This window comes from Rattus norvegicus, chromosome 11 (assembly GCF_036323735.1).
Source record: "Rattus norvegicus strain BN/NHsdMcwi chromosome 11, GRCr8, whole genome shotgun sequence".
Lineage (NCBI taxonomy): Eukaryota > Metazoa > Chordata > Mammalia > Rodentia > Muridae > Rattus > Rattus norvegicus.
In genome coordinates, this window is record NC_086029.1 from 97,168,076 (window position 1) to 97,191,887 (window position 23,812).

At 45.3% G+C, this 23,812-nt stretch overlaps 2 protein-coding genes across 6 annotated transcripts in view; one reads left to right on the forward strand and one right to left on the reverse strand.

Moving 5' to 3' along the window:
• Window positions 1-23,812, forward strand: part of Pi4ka (phosphatidylinositol 4-kinase alpha) — a 120,985-nt gene that overhangs the window by 54,686 nt on the left and 42,487 nt on the right. For all 4 annotated transcript variants that reach the window (XR_001840421.3, XR_010055966.1, XR_001840422.3 and 1 more), the window contains exons 20-23: window positions 17,903-18,011; window positions 18,445-18,581; window positions 18,723-18,856; window positions 21,071-21,153. Coding sequence is in view for 1 of the 4 variants with exons in the window: in NM_001415014.1 (NP_001401943.1) it covers window positions 17,903-18,011; window positions 18,445-18,581; window positions 18,723-18,856; window positions 21,071-21,153 (463 nt within the window). In the remaining 3 variants the exon portion in view is untranslated. The remainder of the gene's footprint in view (window positions 1-17,902; window positions 18,012-18,444; window positions 18,582-18,722; window positions 18,857-21,070; window positions 21,154-23,812) is intronic.
• Window positions 678-11,755, reverse strand: Serpind1 (serpin family D member 1). Of its 2 annotated transcripts, NM_024382.1 has the most exon segments (6): window positions 678-1,393; window positions 1,779-1,923; window positions 3,159-3,432; window positions 6,566-7,413; window positions 8,269-8,325; window positions 11,638-11,680. In NM_024382.1, coding segments are annotated over 4 exon segments (1,440 nt in total). In that variant the 5' UTR covers window positions 7,395-7,413; window positions 8,269-8,325; window positions 11,638-11,680; the 3' UTR covers window positions 678-1,201.

Consider the following 23,812-nt stretch of genomic DNA (forward strand, 5'->3'; position numbering starts at 1 on the left):
CCCGGAGCCAGACTGCCTGCCTTTGGATCCAGGTCTTACCCAGTTACTGTCCTTCTGTAAGTTGCCATTGCTTCCTCAGCTGTCAAGAGGAGGTAGGTGTCAACAGTGTGGACCTCCAAAGCCAGCAGCAGCATGCATACAGGGCTGTCTATATCTTTGCCTTGCACTAGCAAGTACCATACTCCTTTTTGCTGTTCCCATTACTGGCATTGCTTCATGTGCTTCAGAGTCCTGTTACCAAGACTCCCTACAAGACCTAGGGCCAGCCAGTCTACCTAGCTTGGTAGGTTCAAGGCCAGCTTGGTTTACCTAACAAGTTCCAAGGCTACATAGTGCAACCCTTTCTTTAAAAGTGGGGTAGGGGGGTTGGGGATTTAGCTCAGTGGTAGAGCGCTTGCCTAGGAAGTGCAAGGCCCTGGGTTCGGTCCCCAGCTCCGAAAAAAAAGAACCAAAAAAAAAAAAAAAAAAAGTGGGGTAGGGCTGGAGAGATGGCTCAGTGGTTAAGCACTCTTCCAGAGGACCTGGGTACAGTTCCTAGCACCTACATCAGGCAGCTTGCCTGTAATGCAGCTCCAGGGGGCTGACACTCTTGGCCTCAGAAGTACCTGTGTACACATGTGCATAGCTTAAAAGTAATAAAAATGTGTATCTATAAAATAGAAAAGAGAATTAACAGATGCTTAGTAAATATGGTTGTTTATTTGTCTCTAGAATAGGCTATGGTAGCCCTATTGACACAAAGCAGAACAGATGATATTTACATGAATTTAAAAGGTTCAGCCTTGAATTAAGTCCAAATGTCTCAGACATGTTGAGGTTTCTTTTCCACTAGGCAAGAATGGTGCTCCTTGGACATCCTCCCTGGAAGGGTGAGAGTTCCTCAGTACCATCCATATGGAGGGGCCTGGCTGAGGAGACACCTTGACTGGTACGGCTAACTGAGGAGAAAGTGTCAGCTCCACTCTGCCCATTCTCAGTGACAGAGGCGTTGGCGCTGAGGCAGTCTGTGTCTAGGACCTCTAGGGAATAGCTGGCACGACCATTAGTTGCATTAACATCTGTGCACTTATGACACTGTTTACTGTTAGATTATTATCTCAAACTACATAGATTATCAATATCAAAATATCTCTGTCCTCTTAGAATGAAAACAGGATTACAGAGTGTCCCCAAACTACATCAGGTGCCCAGACCAGCACCATTAAGACTTGGCAGGGTTGGCCACTCTTCCCATGAACAGCAGACAGCTGGTTCGGTGCTCATACACTAGGAACAGGAAGGGACGGTCAACAGTGAATCTGACTTGGGTAGACAGCGGCATAAACCCCACTGTAGTTACAGCTGCAGCTTGGGTACCCTCTTCATTCACTGTGATGGTACTCTGGTGCTTGAACTGTTTAAAATTAGAAAGGAAAGGTGTCAGGTTGTATATACAGGTTGTCACAGAGAGGTGGGGATGGAGTGAGAGGGAGCATCTGATTAAGACTCATTGTCAGAGAAAGACTCCAGAGACCTTCTGTAAGACCAATCATGCCTAGTCAGAATGACCTGTGACGGGTCGTTGACCTTAAAGTGTCTGTCACACACCCTCTTACCTTTGCACAATAGAGCTACACTCACCTTGGCCATGGCCATGGTTTAAGAGACCATGGGAGCCAAAATAGCCACCCAGCTTCCCGTATCCTTAAAGTCTAGATCTCAGGCCCAGCAGAAGGTTGGGGAAAGAGTCAGCAACAGTACAAGACAAAGTGTGGGGACTATCACAGGAGAGCCATTACCAGATCAATGATGATCCTCTGGTCTGAGATGCCTGACATATTGCCATTCTTGTTGAAGAGCTTTGTGATTCCCATGGACTTGAGGACCTCCACCAGGTTGTAATTCTTCTCAAGCTTAAACTTGGGCAGAAGTACCTCTCGGGTTCTAGTTGGAGAAGAAGTAAGCCAATTTTTTGGATACAAATGACAAAATAATTAGTTTTCCCGCTGACTTTGCATTTCCTACAGAATTGACATGCATTGTTTTATGTTTAAAACTTATATACTGGGACTGTCATCGTTGTCCCTCAGATCATCAGCCATGGGTTCTCAGTATCAGGGAAAACTGCATCTGACTGAGCATGTGCAGGGTTCTCACTCCTCACTCTGTAAGCAGGAACTGGAACGACTATTTATCATTATTCATATTGTATTATTATGTATAAGAAGTGAGGTAGAGATGACTTATAGTTTTGGGATATATGTAAATGTTAGGTGATTTTATATATAAGGAACATGAAAGCCTTGGATCTGACTGGAGGGAAGAGAAGGGCCAAGGGAGGGAAAGAGGAAAGATGCTAGACAGAATCAACCGAAAGGGTAAACTCTGTGGACCTGCCTAGAAGCTGCCCAGGCTCCTGTTGCTGGGAGTCCATGGAGAGGAAGAGGTGAGAGAGGTGGAAATAATATGCTGGACTAGGAGTAGAAGTGAGAGTTGGCATGGCCTCACTGATTCAGAGAGGACATCCCTGGTGAGGAGATAAGACCAGCTTATACATTCAGAAGGTCGGGACAGGAAGCTTTGGGTCATCTAGGAATAACCTCTCTCTACTATGCTATACTTTGTGGCTCTGAGCCCCAGTTCAGTCAACCCCAGGGTAGATCAGTCGCATTACCTATCAGGATTCTGGGTGAGAAGTAAGCAGAGCAGGCGGGTGAGGAGACATTCAGTACAGGAGGGGTGTTTTAGACAGGAGTCTTTCCTTCCACCATGTGGGTCTTGGGGATTGAACTCAGGTAGTCACCTTGGCAGTAAGCGCACCTTTCCCTGCTGACCCATCGCGGCCTGTGGGTCTCACTCTTCCTAGTCTGATCCTGCCCTCATGACCTTCCACCGTAGCTTCTCCACATGATGTGTGCTGCTGTACCCAGCAGCATAAACGCTTGTTTATTTCCCACCCTGAGTTCCGATAGGTAATACAATTGATCTCCCCTGGGGTTGATTGAACCAGGGCTCAGAGCCACATAGTGTAGTGTAGTGTAGTAGATGGAGGTTATTCCAAGATGACCAAAGGGGAGAGGAAAGGGTATGGGAGGGGAGAAGGAGAGGAAAGGCAGAGATCAGCTTTAGAACTAGATACCCCAGCCCTAGAAAGCAAAGGAACAGATGACCTGAAGTACCTGTTTGTCATGCTTTTTTGCCATCTCTCCACTACCTGGGGTGTAAGCTGTGCTTCAAGAGTCTTCATTCCCGACAGCTTCCGTGGAATTACAATTAGCATGCTGATGCCCCCTACATACTCCAGCTGCAGAATGTCACAGTCTAGCTCCTGGTCATTTGCCGCAAGGAAGTTCCCTTTAGTTTGCATCATGGAGACTTTTACTACTTCTCTCTCATTCAGCCGGAAGTTGTGGTTATGCGTCATTTCTACTGGGAATTTATTCATCCAAGCTCCTGTAAAGTCAGAAGAGTGGACAGGTGGAAGAATGTCCTTTTAGAATATAGTCTTAGGTCTCGAACATTTGCCCTAGAGAGCTCTCTAGGACCAACCCCAAAGTCTCAAAAAAGAGAAATTTAGATTCTGACACTATTTGTCCCCGAGAGAGGCTTAATTTGCCTGTGCCTCTGGTCTAGTTATTTATACAATGAGGGCCCTTGAGGCCCTCACACTAGGACTCTCTAGCGTTGGCAGGACACATGTGACATAGCGGTATCCTCAGGATCTTCCATGTTTGCTAGACTACAGAGTGGGTTCTAGGGCAGCCAGGGCTACATAGTAAGACCCTGCCACAAACAAGCAATTAAAGAAACAGATGCATCCTTCTGATTTCCAGCACGGAGTCAAGCAATTCCAGCACAATAAGCAAAGATACTCTCATTCCTCAGTGTATCCTGATTACTATATTCACAAGATGGTACATCACATCGACCTTGTTCTGTACTCCCACCTGCCCCAGTGCTGACAGAAAGAGACTCTTGGTTCAGAATTTCAAGTATGATTAACTAATGTAGAGGCTGTGGCAACCAGCAAACTTACGACTAAAAACTTTGTCTGTTCCTCCCCGCCCCCACAGCCTGTTCCGAAGCCATTCCCAAGTATACGCAAATTCCCAAGTAATTGCTTATGAAAGTAAATGCTACTAGCATCATCATACCTGCTTCCTATCCTAGCACTCTATGTCATATTCACTCCATCAAGGTCATGGTGCTCTCATGTTTGCAACAACATGGCCAAGTGCTGATCACCACCATCTCTCAGTTCTCTTTACACCCCATTGGAGTAGGGCTTACGCTTTCTGCAGGAGTAAGTTTCCCAACATCACACAAATGAGAAAGGGACCCAGATCTTCAACTCTTGTTTGCTCAGTTCCAAAACTAGTACTTAGAATCAGTAACTTTTTTTTTTCTTTTTTTTTTCTTCTTTTTTTCTCTTTTTTCTTTTTTTCGGAGCTGGGGACCGAACCCAGGGCCTTGCGCTTGCTAGGCAAGCGCTCTACCACTGAGCTAAATCCCTAACCCCAGTAACTTTTTTTGAGACAGGGTTTCTCTGTGTATCTTTGGCTGTCCTGGAACTCACTCTGTAGACCAGGTTGACCTCAAACTCAGAGATCCTCCTGCCTCTGCCTCCTGAGTGCTGGGATTAAAGCCATATACCAGAAAATTATATTTTGATCATAAATATCAACATGTTTGTCTTTGGTCACAGGCTTGTGAGAGGTTTAGCCATTAGCCATATCCTCATTGAAGCTTTAGTGCTGTGCCCAGCTCTTGAAGGAAGTCTGGGGATCAGATCTTAGCACTCAAGCCCCGTGAAGCCTGGGCCTCTCTAGTGCGACTTAGCAGCTCAGTCTGGCGGGACGGCAGCTTTGCAGAACTGAGAATTATATGTAGTACCGTGACAGATCAGGAGAGGCTCGGCCTCACCTCTTACAGGCAGAAGCCAGGAAGAAGCAAGCCCCTGTCCTTCTCATCTCTGAGCAGTAAAACACTGGGACAAACAACACGGTGTATTGGCTTCCCAGCACCCTTCCCTGGGGTGTCCTGAGTTCAGCGATGATAAACGTGCTGTGCAGTCCGCTGTGAGCGCTGATGCTGAGCATGCTGTGCTGCCTTTGGCTTAAATAAAGTGGATGTCTACTTTGATCAGATTCTAATCAGAGGTCTAGGTTTTGCCTGGATAGTCCCAGCATTGCAAGAGGCTACATCAGAAGCATCTCGAGTTGTGGGTCAGCCTGGGTTACATAGCAAGACCTTTTTTAAAAAATAAGTTTTGAGGGTTGGAGAGATGACTGAGTGGTTAAGAACACTGACTATACTTCCAAAGGTCCTGAGTTCAATTCCCATGCACTACATGGTGGCTCACAGCCATCTGTAATGGGATCCAATGCCTTCTTCTGGTTTGTCTGAAACAGTATAATTACTTTCATAAAATAAATATTTAAAAAGAAAAGCAGTTTTGAGCTGGGTCCTAGTGGATAGATAGGTATACTCATGCCCATGCCCATATATATTGAGTGGGAGATAGCACTTTCCTTAAAAGTGCTCTCATGCCTGATGTGTAAGAGTTACTTAAGAAATAGTTATTTAGGACCAGAGAGATGGCTTAGCAGGTAACGATGCCTGCTGCCAACTCTGCCAGCTTAGGTTCCATCACAGAGACCCACGTTATAGAAAGAGAAAACTGACCCCTCAAAGGAAAAAATAGTAATAAAAGGAATAGAATTAACTGTGTGTTCCCACCTACCCACTAATTTGAAAGTACCCTGAGAAAGCTGGCTGTGGTAGCTCATGCCTTTGCTCCTAGCAGGCCAGCCTGGTCTACATAGCAGGCTTTAGACTAACCAAGGCTGCATAAGGGGACTCTGTTTCAAATAACAAAAAAATACCCTAGGAAGAAGTTGTGTTTCTTTTCTTTTTTTTTTTTTTAAAGATTTATTCATTTATTATATATAAGTGCACTGTAGCTGTCTTCAGATACACCAGAAGAGGGCATCGGATCTCTTTACAGAGGGTTGTGAGCCACCATGTGGTTGCTGGAAATTGAACTCAGGACCTCTGGAAGAGGTCTTAACCACTGAGCCATCTCTCCAGCCCAGAAGCTGTGTTTCTAACAGTTACTGTCAACTGAACAGTTGAAGTCCTATTTCTTAAGCCTTTTGCCCATATTCTTACTCATCGATAATTGGGTAGGGAAATGAAGAAACCCTAAGCCCCACTGGCCAGATACTAAAAAGGGGGGCTCGCATTATCTCTTCTAATTAGTAAATCACTAGGGATAGCTTACTGAGACCCAGCCTGAACATTGGCCCTATAGTCTTTACCCTTGCCACACATTACCCCTATGCTTTTGTGAATGCGTCCGTAAAACACAGATTCTGATAACTAACACATGACACTTACCAGACAGGAATCCAGCGAGTGTAAAGTAATAACAGGGTTTAGTAGTTACCACCTCACCATGTTCTTCCCTGTCCCTGAATCAACCTAATGTCTTATTTTCCTTTATAAATTACTGCCATGGTATAGTTCTTAGCGTTGTCTTTTTGTATTGTGAGTTTCCTTTGAGAATCATAAGACTGCTTCTTACCTTTGAAGTAGATGCAGTTCAGAATCATCATCTGAGTAGCAGAGTCTGTATTCTCCAAAGCTTCTTTTATGAGGCCCTTGGTGAGCTTCAGAATGTGGCTGTTTGCCTTTGATATGAAGGCAGGATCTGAGAAGTCAGCCTCCTGGGCCTCAGCAAAGTAAAACTCTCTCATGGCAGCTTTGAAGTCCTCCCGTATGGGAAACTGCTTCTGAATATAAAGGTCATTAACTGACTGAAGTGTGTACCCAAAATTCCTTCTGAATAGGCGATGGGTCAGCTTTCGAAAGAGGTTGTGAATGGTGGTCACCTCGTACTTGCTGCTAGCATTGACAAAGTCTTTGAAGTGTAGAACTGAGTGTACTTCCTCATGGGTCTCTCCCCTCAAACCTAAGGAGATCATCCCCATGGCAGTGGAAATGCCAACGGGTGCTATGAAAATGTTATCAGAAGAGGTAGCCTGGTCCTTCAGGACTCGGTAAAGGTTGAAGGCAAACTTTGCATTGAGGATGTTAAGGCGCTGGATCCGGCTTTTGCCTTGGAAAAGCTGCAGGATGTTGCCAGCACTTGATTCTGAGTCTGTTGGGGAAACTGCATCGACAACATAGATGTAGTCGTCATCTTCACTGAGCAGCTTCTCCAGGTCCAGGTAGTCGTCATCTTCCTCTCCTTCTGGAATCCAGTCATTGGTGACTGTGTTCTCTTTGTGGAAGTTAGGAGGCAGGAGGGACACGGTCAGGTTTTCCTTAGTTAGCTGCTCAGCAAGGCCTTTGCTCCCAGCACACATAGACATGATGAGAGAGAGAAGGAGAGTGTAGGCTGGATGCTTCATTTCTGCAGAGCTAAAGCCGCTGTAAAACAGACAACAGTGAGCACCAGGCAGCCTGGCTGCTGCCACCCTGCAGTGGGCTCTCTCAGGTCTAACTTGATAGCACCACGGCTCACACCAGTGTGAGTGTGTGTAAGTTTCATACATCTCCTGGATCTATGAGCCCCTAGAGCAGTGCTTCTCCACCTTCCTCATGCTGCAACCCTTTAATACAGTTTCTCGTGTTGTGGTGACCCCCATCCAGAAAGTTATTTCACTGCAGCCGGGCAGTGGTGCACACCTTTAATCCCAGTGCTTGGGAGGCAGAGGCAGGCAGATCTCTGTGAGTTCGAGGCCAGCCTGTTCTACAAATCGAGTTCCAGGACAGCCAGGGCTACACAGAGAGCAGAGAGACCCAGGAGGACATGATTCCAACCCTCCCACCACCCCCCACTCCCACCACCCCTACCCCATATGTGTGTGTGTGTGTGTGTGTGTGTGTGTGTGGTGTGTGTGGTGTGTGTGTGTGTGTGTGTGTGTGTGGTGTGCACACACATGTAAACATGTATGCCACAGTCAGATGGGTTGGTTCTTCCACCGTTATGTGGGTGGTGGAGATGAAGCTCAGGTAGCCGTGCTTGCACAAGTAGCGCCTTCGCCTGCTGGGCTGGTTCACTGATGTAAGAACATCTTCTTTAATGGTGGAAAAGAGGGAACCCAGGAGAGCCCCAGAGTCTCTTTTTCACCAACATCATCATCTGTCTCCAGAAAACAGGGCTGGCACCAGAGACATTGACGTCTGCCTGCTGAAGGGCACAGACTCATGGGACAAGTAGGGAGAGGGTGGGGTGCCCAGAGAGTCAAAGAGGTTTCATAAGAGTTGAGCTAGAGTGAATACCTGAGACAGGAGGAGAATTTCCAGTGGATGGACTCAGCGCTACCAAACTGTTGCTCACTGAGGGAGAAGGAGGACATTGTGAATGAACATGAACCAGCCTTCTAGAAACATATCATAAAGATTGCTGTGCTCTGTGCAGTCATTTGGTTAATTTGTCTAAGTCTTGGAATTTGGCAAGACTCTCTTAGGACCCACTGGAAGGAGTTTGGCTGGGGGCCCGTGTCTCTCCTGTAGTTTCAAGGGCTATTGGGTTAATGTGAGTTGCTGTAGGGAGAGATTTACTGTCAGGAGAAAGAAAATCTTTTCTACCTCCTGTTTGCAGTCTCACTGTGCACAGGGTCTGCGGGAGGGTGCTGTCAGGCCCACTCTTTGTAGAGGTCTGTAGACAGACAGACAGGTAGACAGGTGGACAGGTGGACAGGTGGGGTATTTTATGTTCTTTATCTGCTCATCCCTTGCCTTGTTTTTGAGGAGAACTTGATGACTTATCAGATCCAGCTTTTCTGCCCAGTGGCTTTGATTTCCCTTCCAGTCGGTCTCTCAGTTACTAAAGAGGTAGATGGCCTCTCTTATTGCTTCCCTGTCTCAGCAGCTAGGCATATCTTCTAGGAAAAAGAGAAGTCTGTTTTGTGCCTGTGACCATTTCTTGGTTTAGAATATCTGTTGCCAGTCTATATTCATTAAGGGTTGCTGGCTCCTAATAAAGTATTCAGACCTGTTTGACCTGAAGACAGTTAGGGACTAGCTTTGCAGATGCTCTATTTGAAATTCTGCCACGATTTTAACCTATCATGAGATGTAGCCTTCCTTTGCAGCTACTAAGAGATGGCAGTGGTTTGAGCCAGGAATATAGATAAATATTAACTACTCTCACACAGATTGCATGGGACCAGGGTTCAGTCCCTAGCTCTAAAATGTAGGGATTGAGGGATGGTAGATAATGACTAGATTTGAACCAGGTTGGTTAAACCAGGTCCCTGGTCTCACACGCCTGCCTTGCTTGCCGTAGAGTGCCAGGACACTCAGAACTGCTCACGCTTGGGGAGCAGCTGTTGTCAATCTTTGTCCTTAGGGCCTATCCCCTACAATGTGGCTAAAATTAGCATTCCCAGCTTTGTTTTTTGTTTGTTTTGATTTGATTTTTTAGAGACAAGGTTTCTCAACAGCCTTGACTGTCCTGGAACTGGCTCTTTAGACCAGGCTGGTTGAACTTGTAGAGATCAGCCTTCTTCTACTTCCCAAGCACTGGGATTAAAGGCGTGGTATTTCCACCTCCTGGCCCTAACATGGTTTTATTTCTGAGGGACTTTTTAAAAAGACATTGAGCATCTCAGGCCAGCTGAAAATCTTGTATCCCAAGGCTGACCTTAAGTTTCTGACCCTTTTACCTATACCTCCTCAGTTGTAGAACTGTATCACCGTAACTATTCTGTACAGTGCTGGGGTGAGACAGGGCTCTCAGCGCTAGCAGGGCGCTCTCCTAGCTATATCTACAGCTGGCTGCGGGGCTTCAGAAGTGCTTATTTTGGAAAAAGACTCACAGGTTTTCTGATTCTGAATATGCCTGAGCCTCCTCAGCACTGTGCTGAGACCGGTGCTGCATAATGTGCACATGTGGAACAGTTTCTAGGAACAGTACCTAATGTATGCAGCTACAACCAGAGCCATTTCAAGACAGAATCAGCATGGGTGTCACTGACAGTAAACGGGCTAGAGAGGGGGCTCAGCACTCAGTACTTCCTACTTTTCAGAGGAACAAGAGTTCAGGTCCCAGCCCTCCAGGTAGGTGGCTCAGCCATCTGTAACTCCAGTTCCAAGGGGTTTTGACACTCGTCTGGCAATCTGCACACATGTGGTGCACACTTGAACAGACAAGTGCATATTCACAAATAAAAAGAAAATACATCTCTCTAAAAAGAAAGGGAGGACAGAAGCAACTTAATGGAAGTGTTTTTATGATTACAATTAAAAGTACCCTTGGCTAAAACAGCAATTAGTAACAGTAATATTAAAGAAGAAGAAAAGCCAACTTCAGTTAATGTGTGCTCAAGGGGACTAGTCTGAGCCCAGTGGTAAAGCTATTCTTCGTCTTATCCTGGAACTGCAGACACAGACACATTCCGGTTGGGCTCGGGTGGCTTGGGAGGGTAAGCATCAGCAAAAGCCATGAGCCATAGTTCATTATTCTATATCCAAAAGCCATGAGCCATAGTTCATTATTCTATATCCAAAAGCCATAAGCCATAGTTTCATTATTCTCTTCTTAGAGGAAGGGAAAAATATAAAGTTATTTTATGCACTGAAAATTAGAGATCTGACAGGTAAATCTTTCTATTTTGCTCATCAGTTTCATAAAACAATTAAGGCATTTAAAGACACCTGTAACTTGTGTTTGCATTCAAGTTACTGTCTTTGAATTGAAGTGCTGTGCTTTTTTTTTTTTTTTAAGATTTTATTTTATTGTATGAGTACACTGTAGCTGCCTTCAGACACACCAGAAGAGAGCATCAGATTTCATTACAGATGGTTGTGAGCCACCATGTGGTTGCTGGGATTTGAACTCAGGACCTCAGGAAGAGCAGTCAGTGCTCTTAACCACTGAGCCATCTCTCCAGCCCGAAGTGCTGTGCTTTTAAAGTAAATCATCCAAGCTGTATTTTCAGGGAACACCATATAGTGTATTCTTGAGAGTTGCATGGATTGAGTTGGCCTTTTTGTATGTGTGTCATAGAGAACTCCATCTCCTGCCATGATGTCTCCAGATTCACACAGAGCAAGCAAGAAGGGGGGGAAACATGGAAACCTTTTTATGTTACAATCTTACAGAAGAATTGAAAGAATAGAATAGCAGTGCAGCCGCTGTGTCTCCTTTGTGTGTGTGTGTGGTGTGATATGTGCATATGTGTGTACATGTATATGTGTCTACATATGTACATTGTTTCTGAGCCTTTGAGGTTAGAACTCTTACATTCCTCCGACCTTTAATAGTGATGCTTAGGGAAACTTCCTGAGAACAGGAATATTGTCATACTTAAGCACTAGACAGTCATCTAAGTGCCCTGAGGTGATGGATACCCAGCGCTACCCATGCTGGAATTTCAGCCTTGTGCTACCATGCCAGTCTCCAGTTTAAAGTATCAAAGGTACAATACTCTTGTCTCTTAAAATTCAAGTTCCAGTTTTGTCAGTTATGCCAATATTAATATTAAACTAAATATTAAACTAAGTTTTAAAAAATATTAAATTAAAATTTAAAATTAATGATATATTCTTTTTCTCAATTTGTACTTTAATAAAGGAACCAATTATCTAGCTTTAAATATTAACAAAAATTTATAATTGGCAAAAAATGTTAGTAACCAAACTTACCTCTGTGCCTCTGAGCAGTGGCGTGGCAGAGATGAGACCAGAGGGGCCACCAGCAGTTTTCAGGGTGAACTTTGGTGCTGAGCTGTTGTGTGTTTTCCAAAGCAAATATGTCCTAATTCAAACACTACTCAAGTAGCTTTGTCAGCAGAACCCTTTCAGCTCTCTTTGATCACTTCTTGGGGACAAACTACTTCCAAACGCCAGTTCTTCTGTGTGGCTGTGATTTGGAATGTCACTATCTTTATCAGCATGTCTGCCCCATCTTGTTCAGGATATCTTGTAAAGTTAAGCATAACTGAGGCACTGTGCATCGTTCTGGGTGCCATATCTGCTGGGCCCCCCTTGTGAGAAGGCCGCTGGCACACTGTGGGTGGAGTCTCCTTAAGCTCATGGAAAGCTTATTCCCCATTGAAAAATGAAGGGGCAAGTTAAGGTTGGTGACTTAGCAAATGCATAAATTGGTGTACATCTTTTGGGTTGTACCTTTTGAGTTGTGTGTTTGTTTTCAAGGTGGGTTTCTCTGTGTAGCCCTGGCTGTCCTGGCTGTCACTGTGTAGACTAGCCTGGCTTTGAACTCACAGAGATCTACCTGTCTCTGCCTCCTGAGTGTTGAAATTAAAGATATGTACCACTACGTCTTGTCCTCAAAAATTTTTTTTTCTTTTTTTTTTTTTTTTCAGAGCTGGGGACCAAACCCAGGGCCTTGCGCTTGCTAGGCAAGTGCTCTACCACTGAGCTAAATCCCCAACCCCTCAAAAACTTTTAAAATGTGTTTCTACTGTCATTCTTCAGCACATAATTACCAAATTAATATATCTTTGGATTATATTGTACTAAATTGTGTCTGTGTGTGTGTGTGTGTGTGTGTGAGAGAGAGAGAGAGAGAGGGGGGGGGGAGTGTGTGTGTGAGAGAGAGAGAGAGAGTGTGTGTGTGTGAGTTAGAGTTGGGGGAGAGAGAGAGTGAGAGAGAGAGGTGGGGAGAGAGAGAGATGGGTGGGGGAAAGAGAGAGAGATGGGTGGGGGAGAGAGAGAGAGATAGGGGGAGAGAGAGAGAGAGATGGGGGGAGAGAGAAAGAGAGAAAGAGAGAGAGTGTGTTAACTCCACATAGGTCTCTACCAGGAGCAGCATCAAGTTGCTCAGAGAGACTCCAGTCTACTTAGGGACTGCTTTGAGTGTCAGTTGTGGCAGACTCTGAGCCCTTGTGAGAATCCCTTGGTACTTAAATGCTGTTTCTTTTTGGTGCATCTTCCCTGCAGAGTAGTATGTGGATATCACTTGGATGTCACTTTCCTGTCCTAAGAAACTGTATTGCTCACCTTGACTGAAACTAGAGTTAGCATTCTCTCCTGTAAGCAAAAGTGACAAGGTACTAGATGTATTGTGCTAGGTACCTTTGCCATGGTGTCTTACAGAGGAAAGGGTTAATGGGGCTTATGTTTTGGAGGGTTAGTCTATGCCGGCAGAGTAAAGGCATGGCCACAGGATTCACCTTCGAGAGCTCACATGGACTACAAGCAGGAAGCAAGGACACACTCACACTGGGAGTGGTCCAAGTCTTTTGAAATGTCAGACCCCATCCCAAACAGTTCCACACTAGGGACCAAGTTTTCAGTCATAGGAGCCTCTAGGGGCCACTCTTTTTCATATCAAACTACTGTGCTGTCAGAGTACCCAGGCTCAACTCCCAGTACCCATATCAAGTGATTCATGACTTCTTGAAATTCCACCTTTAGGGGCTTTGCTGCCTTTGGCCTTCAAGGGCACCTCCACTCAAATGCAGAGATGCTCATACATACACATAATTTTAAAATACACCTGCTATGTGAGGGAGCCGTAAAAATGAACTCAGAGCAGTGACCAGCACACAGGAAATGCCCAGACATGATACCCATTCTCAGTCAGAACCTGTGTGTACATGTTCTCAGAGAAATCCAGGGAGGAGGCAGGAGGCACAGCTTCAGCTTGTAATACTTTTTATTGCCATCATAAGCACCATGGCCAACCATGGCAAGACAATAGAAAGAAGAATTTGTCTGGATGCACAGCAGAGGAGGGATAAGATCTACTCATGACAGGAAGCAACAGCCATGGCTGGAATTATTGAGAGTTCACATCTTGAACCGCTAAGCAGAAAACAGACCAAACTCAAAATGGCGAGTCTCTGATACTCTCAAAGCCTGCCTCCCATATCACCCCTTCTCCAACAAGACCACTCTGCCTCACCAAACACTACCATCACTGAGGGCAGGGAGGTGAGGAAAGCACACCTGTCCCGTTCAAAAGCATTTAGCAGGCTTCTTGGCTAGAATTTTTTATTGAGTATTTTGCTGTTGTTTTCCTCCCTTTTAAGCTGGGCTAGAGGTTTTGTACATGCTTGGCAAGAATCCTAACTGCCTCCCTGCCCCCAGGATCTCATGTGATATGGGGTAGCATCAAGGTCACTATGTAATCAAGCTCCTTCTGCTTCCATTAAAGCTAGGATTACAGGCATGGGGCACTTCGGGATTGACCCCTGACCCCAGGGCCTCACAAGTGATAACAAGCCCCAGCCCAGCTGAGCCACAGTCCCGGCCTTATTCACAAAGACCAGAAGTCAGAGGTCTTGCCTGCAGCTCTAATTCCTGGTCCTATAACCAATTACTAAAAAGGAAAAAAACAAACATTAAAAACCAAAACTAGATTTCAACACTTCTTGTACCTTGACATTTAAATCTGTCGGGGATTTAAATCTAAGTGGGGACTTAGAGGTAATAGATTATATGTGTTCTGATTCCAGAACAGAATGGCGTCTCAAATAAACTCTGGGTCTGCTTCTCTGCTCTTGTTGGGGTTGTTGCTGTATCAATGTATCCCAGTTTACTTTGAGGTTATAGAATACATACAGAATTGAATTAAGAACTATGCATTGTAAACCACTTACACAAAGGTTACTGTTTTGTATAAATAAAAATGTCTATTTAATTAAATGTATATGCCCAGGTGAGAGGACAGGGCAATAACCAACCCTTGCACTGGACTTGTGTTTCCTAATGGGTGTCTGTGGTCAACCCCTGCGAGACCACAGTCTCTATACAGCAAACATCTCATCAGTCAGATTTCTCTATATCTTCAAAAATGGCCTTTAGAGCCAGATGTAGTGCTTAATAATGCCAGCTCTCAAGAGGCAATGACCCACAGTTTTCTTGAGCTCAGGGCTAGCCTTTTCTACTTTGTGAGACCCTGTCTCAAAGAAAAAAAAATGTGTACGAGTGTTTTGCCACCTCTGTGGTGTGTGTGTGTGTGTGTGTGTGTGTGTGTGTGTGTGTGTGTGCGCGCGCATGTGTGTGTGCACCATATGGGTGGAGTACCCATGCAGGCCAGAAGAGGACATCACATTCCTCCCCAAAACTGGAGAGCCACCATATGGTCCTAGAAATTAAACCCAGCTCCTTGGGAAGAGAGCAGCAATTGCTTGTAAGTGCAGAGCTTTCTCTCCTGCCCCTAAGCTTCTGTTTAGAAGGTGGGAAGAGGGGGTATTTTACTGAGTAGTCACTGTCTCCAAGCCTGAGGATCCAAGTTCAGTGTCTGGAATTGGATCACACAGCTGTAACCCCAGCACTTCTGTAGAGACAGAGGTGAGACGCAGAGACAGTAGAAGCACCGGGAAGTAACCCGCCCAGCCTTGGATTTGTCTGGCATGACCCCAGACTCCTTGCTCGCTCACTCCCACTTGCTAGGACTCTGGCTTCTGTTTAAGCATAAGCGGGTCTGCTGTCTGATAGCTCTTGCCTGTCTTTAGGGGTCCTTCTCTAGGATGTCCAGCTCCTTCCATCCCATTGAAGCATAAGAGTATGGCCCTGCACTAAGCTGCACAGCCGCCTTGTCTTTTCTTAGGATGTATCAGAGAGCTACTTGCTTCTTCCTTTCCTGAAGCCACCGCCATCTACCTTTCTAGGCACTAGACAATCTTAGCTGCAGTAATAACTGATGGGCCAGGAGGAATCAGAGAGCAGGCATAGCCTATTGCTTATTCATTACCCCAGTCCTTAGGAGGGAGCCAAGGAGGTCCCAGGGTGAAGAGAAGGATCCAAACCCTAGAAAGTTTAGTGTCTTTCTCTTGCCTATCAAAACACTGTTGGGGTTCTCTGCTGCTTGAAGGTTGGTTGGTTGGTTGGTTGGTTGGTTGGTTGGTTGGTTTAGAGACAAGGTCTCACTATGTCCTGGCTGGTTCAGAACTCTCTGTATAGGCCAGGCTGGCCTTGACCTCAGTGAGATTCACCTATCACTGGACCCTCTTAGCAACATTCACCTTGAAGTCTGCTATCCAGAACCCTATTTGGGCCTCTGCCTGCCTCTTAGAACCTCATCATAGGTTCACCTGTCACTATCCTCAATCACACAGCTACTAAAGCTTGCCATTCTTGGCCACTGGCAAGCACTTTGTCACTTGTCCTTGATGGCTAGTGTCCTATGGAACATGGGGCTTTCTGCCCTGTGACTCCTGCATTACTATAGCACTCCCTTAGAGGCCATCTCCTTAGAACCTCCGGAGTCTGTCCTGAACCAGTCCTCACTGTACCCTGACAGTTCTAAGGAGAGGCCAGAGCCTCTGTCCTGGGCCTCTTAGCCCCACACCAGCACCTGTGCCCTCCCTATGCTTGTGCAAAGAGATGCTTCTGACACAATTCCAGGAACTACAGTCTCAAAGAGAAGACCGCTCAGCTAATGAAAAATAATTGCTATTAGGCACCTGAGGTCTTTTTCATCTTTGTTCTGCGCTCATACATTTATGTATATTAAAATCTGCATTTGTACTTCTTATGCTGCTCTCCACCCGTGTTGGCCTTAAGCCCACTGTGAAGCCAGGGATGGCTTTGAGTTTCTGGCCCTCCCACTAAGTGCTGGAATTACAGTGTGCCTCATCTTGCAAGAAGGAACCAAACCGAAGCCGTTTTGAATAAAACGTCCCTTTTGAATAGGGGTCAAATGAAGTTTAAGTTCCCAAGACCTCCCTGGGTAACTGATGCCCTGCTTGGCAGGAAGGGTCATGTACGTAGATAACTGACATGATGCTAAGTAGGTCACCGTGCCATGCCACAGTTGAGTAAACCAACCAAACATAACAGAATACAAGCACCAATTCCTAAGGAAATCCTCTTTCTAAATTCTGATTGGTACCAAAAAAATTGGCACAAATATCTGTAGTTGTCAAGCCTAAAAGCTCTGTAACATTCTGGCTGGGGCAGGGGTGGAAGTTCAGATCCCGACTATCCTGAAGCCCTGATTGAGCATAAATTTTTGTCAGCTTACATTGGCCTGGTGTTTTAGTTGTGTTAGGTCTATACGGACCCCATGGCAATCACACTCAACTTGAGTCATACTGCCATGATCCTCCCCGAGTTGTACCAGTTTACACCTGTTCGGTTGCATATGAACGTGACCTGGCATTTGGAATCACCTCTCCCGTTCTGTACCACTGGCTCAGGACCTGGTGCACACACCACACTGCAGGTGCACAGGACAGGGGCAAATGATTGCATGGGAGCTGTGCCCTTAGGGATTCTATAAGAACCAATGTGCCTAGGGGAATGGTGTGCACAAATAAGACCATGTTATACAGCTGCCATGCAACTGTTGCCTTTCAGCAGCAGGCAGGCTGCTCTCTCAAGCAAGGATTTAGGGAATTTAACTTCTCGTTCCTGCACTCAGACTAGCTTGCTTTTGCTACATGTTGAGATTCTGCCCAAGATTACTGTTTTAAAAAGTCATGTGCTAAAAAGGATTTGAAAGGTGCTTCTTCACTCTATCCATGATGTTGCTCTGTCTGCCAGGTGTTGGGTAGTGGTGGCACACGTCTTTAATCCTAATACCCAGGAAGCAGACACAGTTGTGTATCTGTGTGTTGGAGGCCAGCCTGGTCTATGGTTCCTTCTCTGAAGGCCCTCCCAGTCCCAGCCTTGTGACTTGAGGTTTCTTATAGTAACTTAGTGCTGTCCTCGGTTCTCTGCCTGGCTAAGCTTCATGTAGACACAGGAATTCTGCCCTGATTGTAAGTGCTAGACAGAAGGCCCTTGGTGAACTCCAACCGTGCTACCTGGTTAGCATTAAGCATTCCATATAGCCAGTGAAAGAATGAAGCCGACCATGGGTACAATAATTGATAAGTGCCAGCTCCTTGTGTCTGTTTGCACCCATTCTGACTGGCTTTGGGGAATGTGTGCTTGATTTTATACTTGGTGTAATGGAGTTTTACTAGCAAATAACCTTTCTCCCTTCCCACATCAGCTCACCCGACGATTGCCACCCATCAAAGAAGCTAAACCTAGGCTACAAAAGCTTTTCCGAGACTTCTGGCTCTACTCTGTGCTAATGGGATTCGCTGTGGAAGGCTCAGGTAGGGAGTGGTGTCTCCCCGGGAAAGGCTGAGTATGCAAGAAATAGCTATGGTCAGACTCAACAACTCCAGAGTCGGGGTACATTTGTTCTGAGCCCAAATGTAGCTTCTTGTTCCCGCAGGTACTTAGAAACGTTATACTTCCCAATGGGGATGCTATGTCCTATACAAAATTAGACAGCAGACTTGTTTCTGAGTCTCATTGTGGGGACAATTGTCTTAGGAGACTCAGGACTCTAGAAGTTGCCAGAGTCAATACATAAGACTTCTTGAACTAGGGACTCTATATTCTCATATATTCACATTTTCTCTCTCTCTCTCTCCCTCTCCCTTTCCTTCTCCTTCTCCCTTCTACTCCCCCTCTCCTCTCTCTCTCATCCCGTCTGCCCTGTGCTGGGACAATGGCCTCACCCACTAACTCTCTCTCTCACAGGGCTCTGGCCGGAAGAGTGGTATGAAGGAGTCTGTGAAATAGCAACCAAGTCACCTCTGCTTACCTTTCCCAGCAAAGAGCCTCTTCGATCAGTCCTCCAGTACAACTCAGCCATGAAAAATGATACAGTGACCCCGGTACGGATTCTCTTCTCACTCTTGTTAAACTGTCCAGAAACAATTAGAACAAATCCTTTCCATGTCCTTGTGCTAACTGTCAGGCTTCCTCTCTTCTGGGAAGGCACCATCATGAACCTCTGAGTGTTTCTTTCCCTCCAGGCTGAGCTGAATGAGCTCCGAAGTACCATCATCAACTTGCTAGATCCTCCTCCTGAGGTGTCTGCCCTCATCAACAAGCTGGACTTTGCCATGTCCACCTATCTCTTGTCTGTGTATCGGCTGGAATACATGAGGTACGTGAGCATTCACCTCCACACATACTGAGGCAAACTTTTCACTTTTGTGTCTTGACAGATATCAGACTTTTTCAGCTCCTCCCAAGACCTACAAGCATTTATAAAGCAAACAACTGCTGACGGCAGGGGGAGGGTCCTTTACTCACATCACTTAGTAGGCAGAGGCAGGTGGATTTCTGTCAGTTTCAGGACAGCCAGAGCTATATACCCATGAATATATGCACACTTGTGTGAGATATCTCACACACACACACACACACACACACACACACACACACACACACACACATAAATGTAAAAAAAATAAAATAGGATGGCTAAAGTAAAGAAAATGGTCACCTCATTGCCATTTCCTATAGAAAAATGTAGCTCCTTCCTCTTTTGTTCCCTCAAAGAAAAAGTAGCCAGAGAGCTAAGTGTGTAGCCCAGCAGAAGAGGGCTTGTCTCACATGCAGGGTTTTATCCCAGACTACATTTTAATAAAAGAAAAGAAAGAAAGAAGCTACAGAAAGCAAAACACAGTAACCGTGGTTAGTGTAGTGTGCCTAACTAGAAGAGCTTTCTCCCACTCCTCAAGTGTGGTACTTGGGTGTTATATAGCCATGGGCTCCCTGCAGATCCCCAAGAGCCTTACGCCAGCATAGAACAACTCCTGAGCTCTGACCCAAGGATGAGACTTCAATTTCCAGTTCCTGTTTATTAGGGAAATTTTGAAATCACAGTGTGAGAAGTAAAAGCATCCGAGCCTGCACAGACCCTGGCTTTGCTTACAGAGACTCAGCTACCCCTGAAAGGCTTGTGTGGAGGCCGGTGAATCTATCGTTAGGCCTGCTTTCCTACTGCAGCTCCTAGGACCTGAACAGCTCTTCAGTACAGCCATGGTCCAAGCACACGAGTTTCCATTTTCTTCCCTTTCCCTGAAGGCTACAGGCCTTTTGTTTTTGCCTTCTTATAGTCTTTTCATCTTATACATGTATATGACTGTAGCACATGGATACCAGGCATGGAGCAGGGGCTCTGAGGTCACCTGCAAGAGCAGCCCTCTCCTCCAACCAGTGGGTCCTAGTCACCAAACTCAGGTTGTCAGGTGTGGAGGCAGGTACCTTACCCTCTGAGTCATCTGGCTGGCCCAGGTTGGAATTTATTATCATAAAGGTAAAAAGAAAAATACCAGTACTGGGGCTAGAGGAATGGCTCAGCGGTTAAGAGCACTGACTGCTCTTCCAGAGGTCCTGAGTTCAAATCCCAGCAACCACATGATGGCTCACAACCATCTGTAATGAGATCTGTTGCCCTCTTCTGGTGTGTCTGAAGACAGCTACAGTGTACTCATATATAATAAATAAATCTCTTTTTTAAAAAAATACCAGTACTGGTGAAGCTGAGGCAAAAGGGTTGGTATGAATCTAAGACCAGCCTGAGCTACATGAGACCATGCATGACTCACAAAAATGAAGCAGGAGCTAGGCAGACGGCAGTGACTCCGAGGGCTTGCTGTGTTCCCAGCACCCCCATGAGGCAGTTTACAGTCCCCTCCAATTCTGGCCTCAGTAGCACCCACTCACACAGCGCACAAACACACACACACGAAAACAGAGCCCCACGAATGAATGGCACAGAATATGCCAAAGGTAAAGAAATCTGAATGCAGGTCTCAGGGTGGGCATGGTAGCCCATGACTTTAATCCCAGCCCTCTGGAGGCAGAGGCAGGTGGATTTCTGTGAGTACTAGGCCTGCCTGGTCTACACAGTGAGTTCCAGGACAGCCAGGTCTACACAGAGAAACCCTGTCTCAGAAAACCAAAAAAGATGGCTGGTGAGATGGCTCAGCAGTTAAGAGCACTGACTGCTCTTCCAGAGGTCCTGAGTTCAATTCCCAGCAACCACATGGTGGCCCACAACCATCTGTGATGAGATCCAATGTGTCTGAAGACCAGCTACCATGTACTTATAGATAATAAATAAATCTTTTTAAAAAAAAAAGAAAAAAAGCCTTGGTTCCTGTAACCTCTGTGTCACTAGTAGTGTAATTAGTGGAGTGAAAGAGATAGCACTGTGTAACTAAATGATCAGCCTGTAGAAAGTCCAGATGAGCGTGTGCTCCTGTGAACAGCAGAGATGCTGTTGTGTAAGCCAAACCGTTCAGAACAGTGCCCGTCTCTGATGGGGAGGGGTGTACCTTTATGTGTTCAACACTGCTCTCTTTGTTAGGGTGCTGCGTTCTACAGATCCAGATCGCTTCCAGGTAATGTTCTGCTACTTCGAGGATAAAGCTATTCAGAAAGACAAATCTGGTAAGCTTGTCATTATAGTGCTTTCATGATAAGAACTTGAGTAGGAAAAAGAAAATAGTTCCTATTTTCTGTTCACATAGAGAAAATAGTTTTATGACGTTACATACTCCATTGGAAGTATCTTCACAAAATATATAACCTTAAAAATATGGCAAGGTAGGACCATCAAAATGGCTCAGCAAATAAAGGTATTTGTTGTGCCTGACAGTCTAAGTTTGATCCCTGTGACCTTTGTGGTGGAAGGAGAGAACTGACTCCATAAATTGCCTTCCAACAATTAAAATCCACATGCACTGTGAAATATAAGTGCACATGTGCACACAGAATAAATAATAAATGTAAGATACTTTTTCCTTTTTAAAAACTATTTGTTTTTATTTTATAACCTATTTTGCCTGCATGTACATCTGTGTGAGGGTGTCAGATCCCCTGGAACTGGAGTTACAGACAGCTGTGAACTACCATGTGGTTGCTGGGAACTGAACCCAGGTTCTCTGGAAGAGCAACCAGTGCTCTTAACCACTGAACCATCTCTCCAGCCTCCCCCCCACACCAAGACTATTTTTTAAATAATCCAGGGTAGCCTGGGTTACAGTTGAGTTGGTAGAGCACTTCCCTAGTGGGCCTAAAGCCCTGAGTTCAGTTCCTGGTGTACTAGTAGTGTTTGCTGTTATCCAAGCACTTGATTGTGGAGGCAGGAGGATCATCTCAGCTGTATAAGGAGTATAAGGAGGGGCAGAGCAGGATACTCGAGAAGCTGTCAAGTGGGGTCTAGAGAGACAGCTTGGCAGTTAAGAGAACTGCTAGTATTCAGATCCCAGCACCTACATCAGGCAGACCCCTGTAACACAGCTAGCTAGAGGAGCCTGATGCCCCCTCTGGCCTTTATGAGCACTTGTACAGACATATGCACGTAAACACACACAGACACACACACATAATTATTTTTACAAAGTAAAAAATTTTTCCAAAAAAAATAATAAAATGAACTTTTTGTTTCTAATTTTGGAGTATTTCAGATTTTGACTTTTTTTGTTTTTGTTTTTTGATGATGAGGAGGATCAAACCAAGAGCCTCATACATAATAGGCAAATACTCATCCATAGAGATACCTCCCCAACTTGCTTTTTAGATTTTCAATGTTAAGATCAGAAGTACTCGACATATACCAGGAAGTAAGGGGGGGGGATGGGGTGGTCCTGAGGGGAGTATCAGGAGAACACAAAAGGCAGTTTGAGAACTCCCAGTGACTATGGTAGGAACAATCTGAACAGTAGCAGTATTTGATTATAACCTGGATTTAAAAGCAAAAAGCTAGAGGCTAGAGTGCTGTCTCCATAGTTAAAAGCATGTGCTGTTCTCAGAAGACCTAAATTCACATCCCAGCGCTCACATGACCACTCACACCCATCTCTAACTTCAGGTTCAAAGGGTCTAAGGCCTTCTAGCTTTCATAGACATTAAGTATGTTCATCCTACATGTGTACATACATAGACACATACAGGCAAACACTGTGTGTGTGTGTGTGTGTGTGTATGTGTGTGTGTGTGTGTGTGTGCAATATAATATTTTTAAACCATGAGTCCATACTAATTAAATTATTGAGTAAATGCAAAATAGAAAAAGAGAGATAGGGTTGGGGATTTAGCTCAGTGGTAGAGCGCTTGCGTAGTGAGCACAAGGCCCTGGGTTTGGTCCCCAGCTCCAAAAAAAAAAAAAAAAGAAAAAAGAAAAAGAGAGATAACTCTTTCTTAAAGAACTACAGTTTATAAAAGTAGAAGTGGAAATAAATAGAATGCCCTCGTGGTTAGCTGTAGTACTTACTGCACAGAATCCATTGAGAGGCCACAACTAGCAAAATGTCAGAGAGAAATCAGATACAGGCATGATCTCAAACACTATGAGCATACGTTCATAAAGATGTGTTGTTTGTGGCTTTAATTCACTGAGCACTCCTGGAGTGACAGTTAGCTCCTCAGCTCAGAGTGTGGGTTCTATAAGGATGGGAAGGGAAAAGTAGTTACTCAAACACTGTGCTGACAGTTTGCTTCAGAAATGGTAAGAGATGGTAAATGCCTTAGCCCCTGATATAATGAGACAAAAAAAAAAAAAAAAAAAAAAAAAAAAACAAGTATGCTACACCTCTCACTCCAGCACCCAGAAGTCTCAGGTCAGAGTGTTATCACAAGTTCAAGTCTAGCCTGAGCTACACATGAGAAGCAAACCTGTCGAGCCATGTCTTAAGAAACCCAGCCAGGGGATGTTGGGGATTTAGCTCAGTGGTAGAGCGCTTGCCTACCAAGTACAAGGCCCTGGGTTCAGTCCCCAGCTCCAAAAAAAAAGAAAGAAAAAAGAAAAAAGAAAAAAGAAACCCAGCCAGGGGTCAGGGGAGAGGAAAGGAAGGAAGGAAGGAAGGAGGGGAGGAAGGGAGGAAAGAAGGAAGGAAGGAAGGAAGGAAGGAAGGGAGGGAGGGAGGGAGGGAGGGAGAAAGAGAGAGAGAGAGAGAGAGAGAGAGAGAGAGAGAGAGAGAGAGAAAGGAAGAAGGTTGTATCACTTCCAGCACTCCCTCCAAGTCCCCTGAACCCCACCCTAATGAACAGGTCTTAGATAGCTAAATTGAAAACCTTTCTATAAATTAACTGTGTACTTAAAGTATCA

What these genes read in the sequence shown, in the direction of transcription:
- Serpind1 (XM_006248709.4), bottom strand. Translation starts at nt 7,394, where the DNA reads ATGAAGCATCCAGCCTACACTCTCCTTCTCTCTCTCATCATGTCTATG. An exon ending in GAACTGCATCTACTTCAAAG is followed by an intron (nt 3,433 to 6,565) that starts GTAAGAAGCAGT and finishes CTGACTTTACAG; the next exon opens with GAGCTTGGATGAATAAATTC. An exon ending in CAAAAAAGCATGACAAACAG is followed by an intron (nt 1,924 to 3,158) that starts GTACTTCAGGTC and finishes TTCTCCAACTAG; the next exon opens with AACCCGAGAGGTACTTCTGC.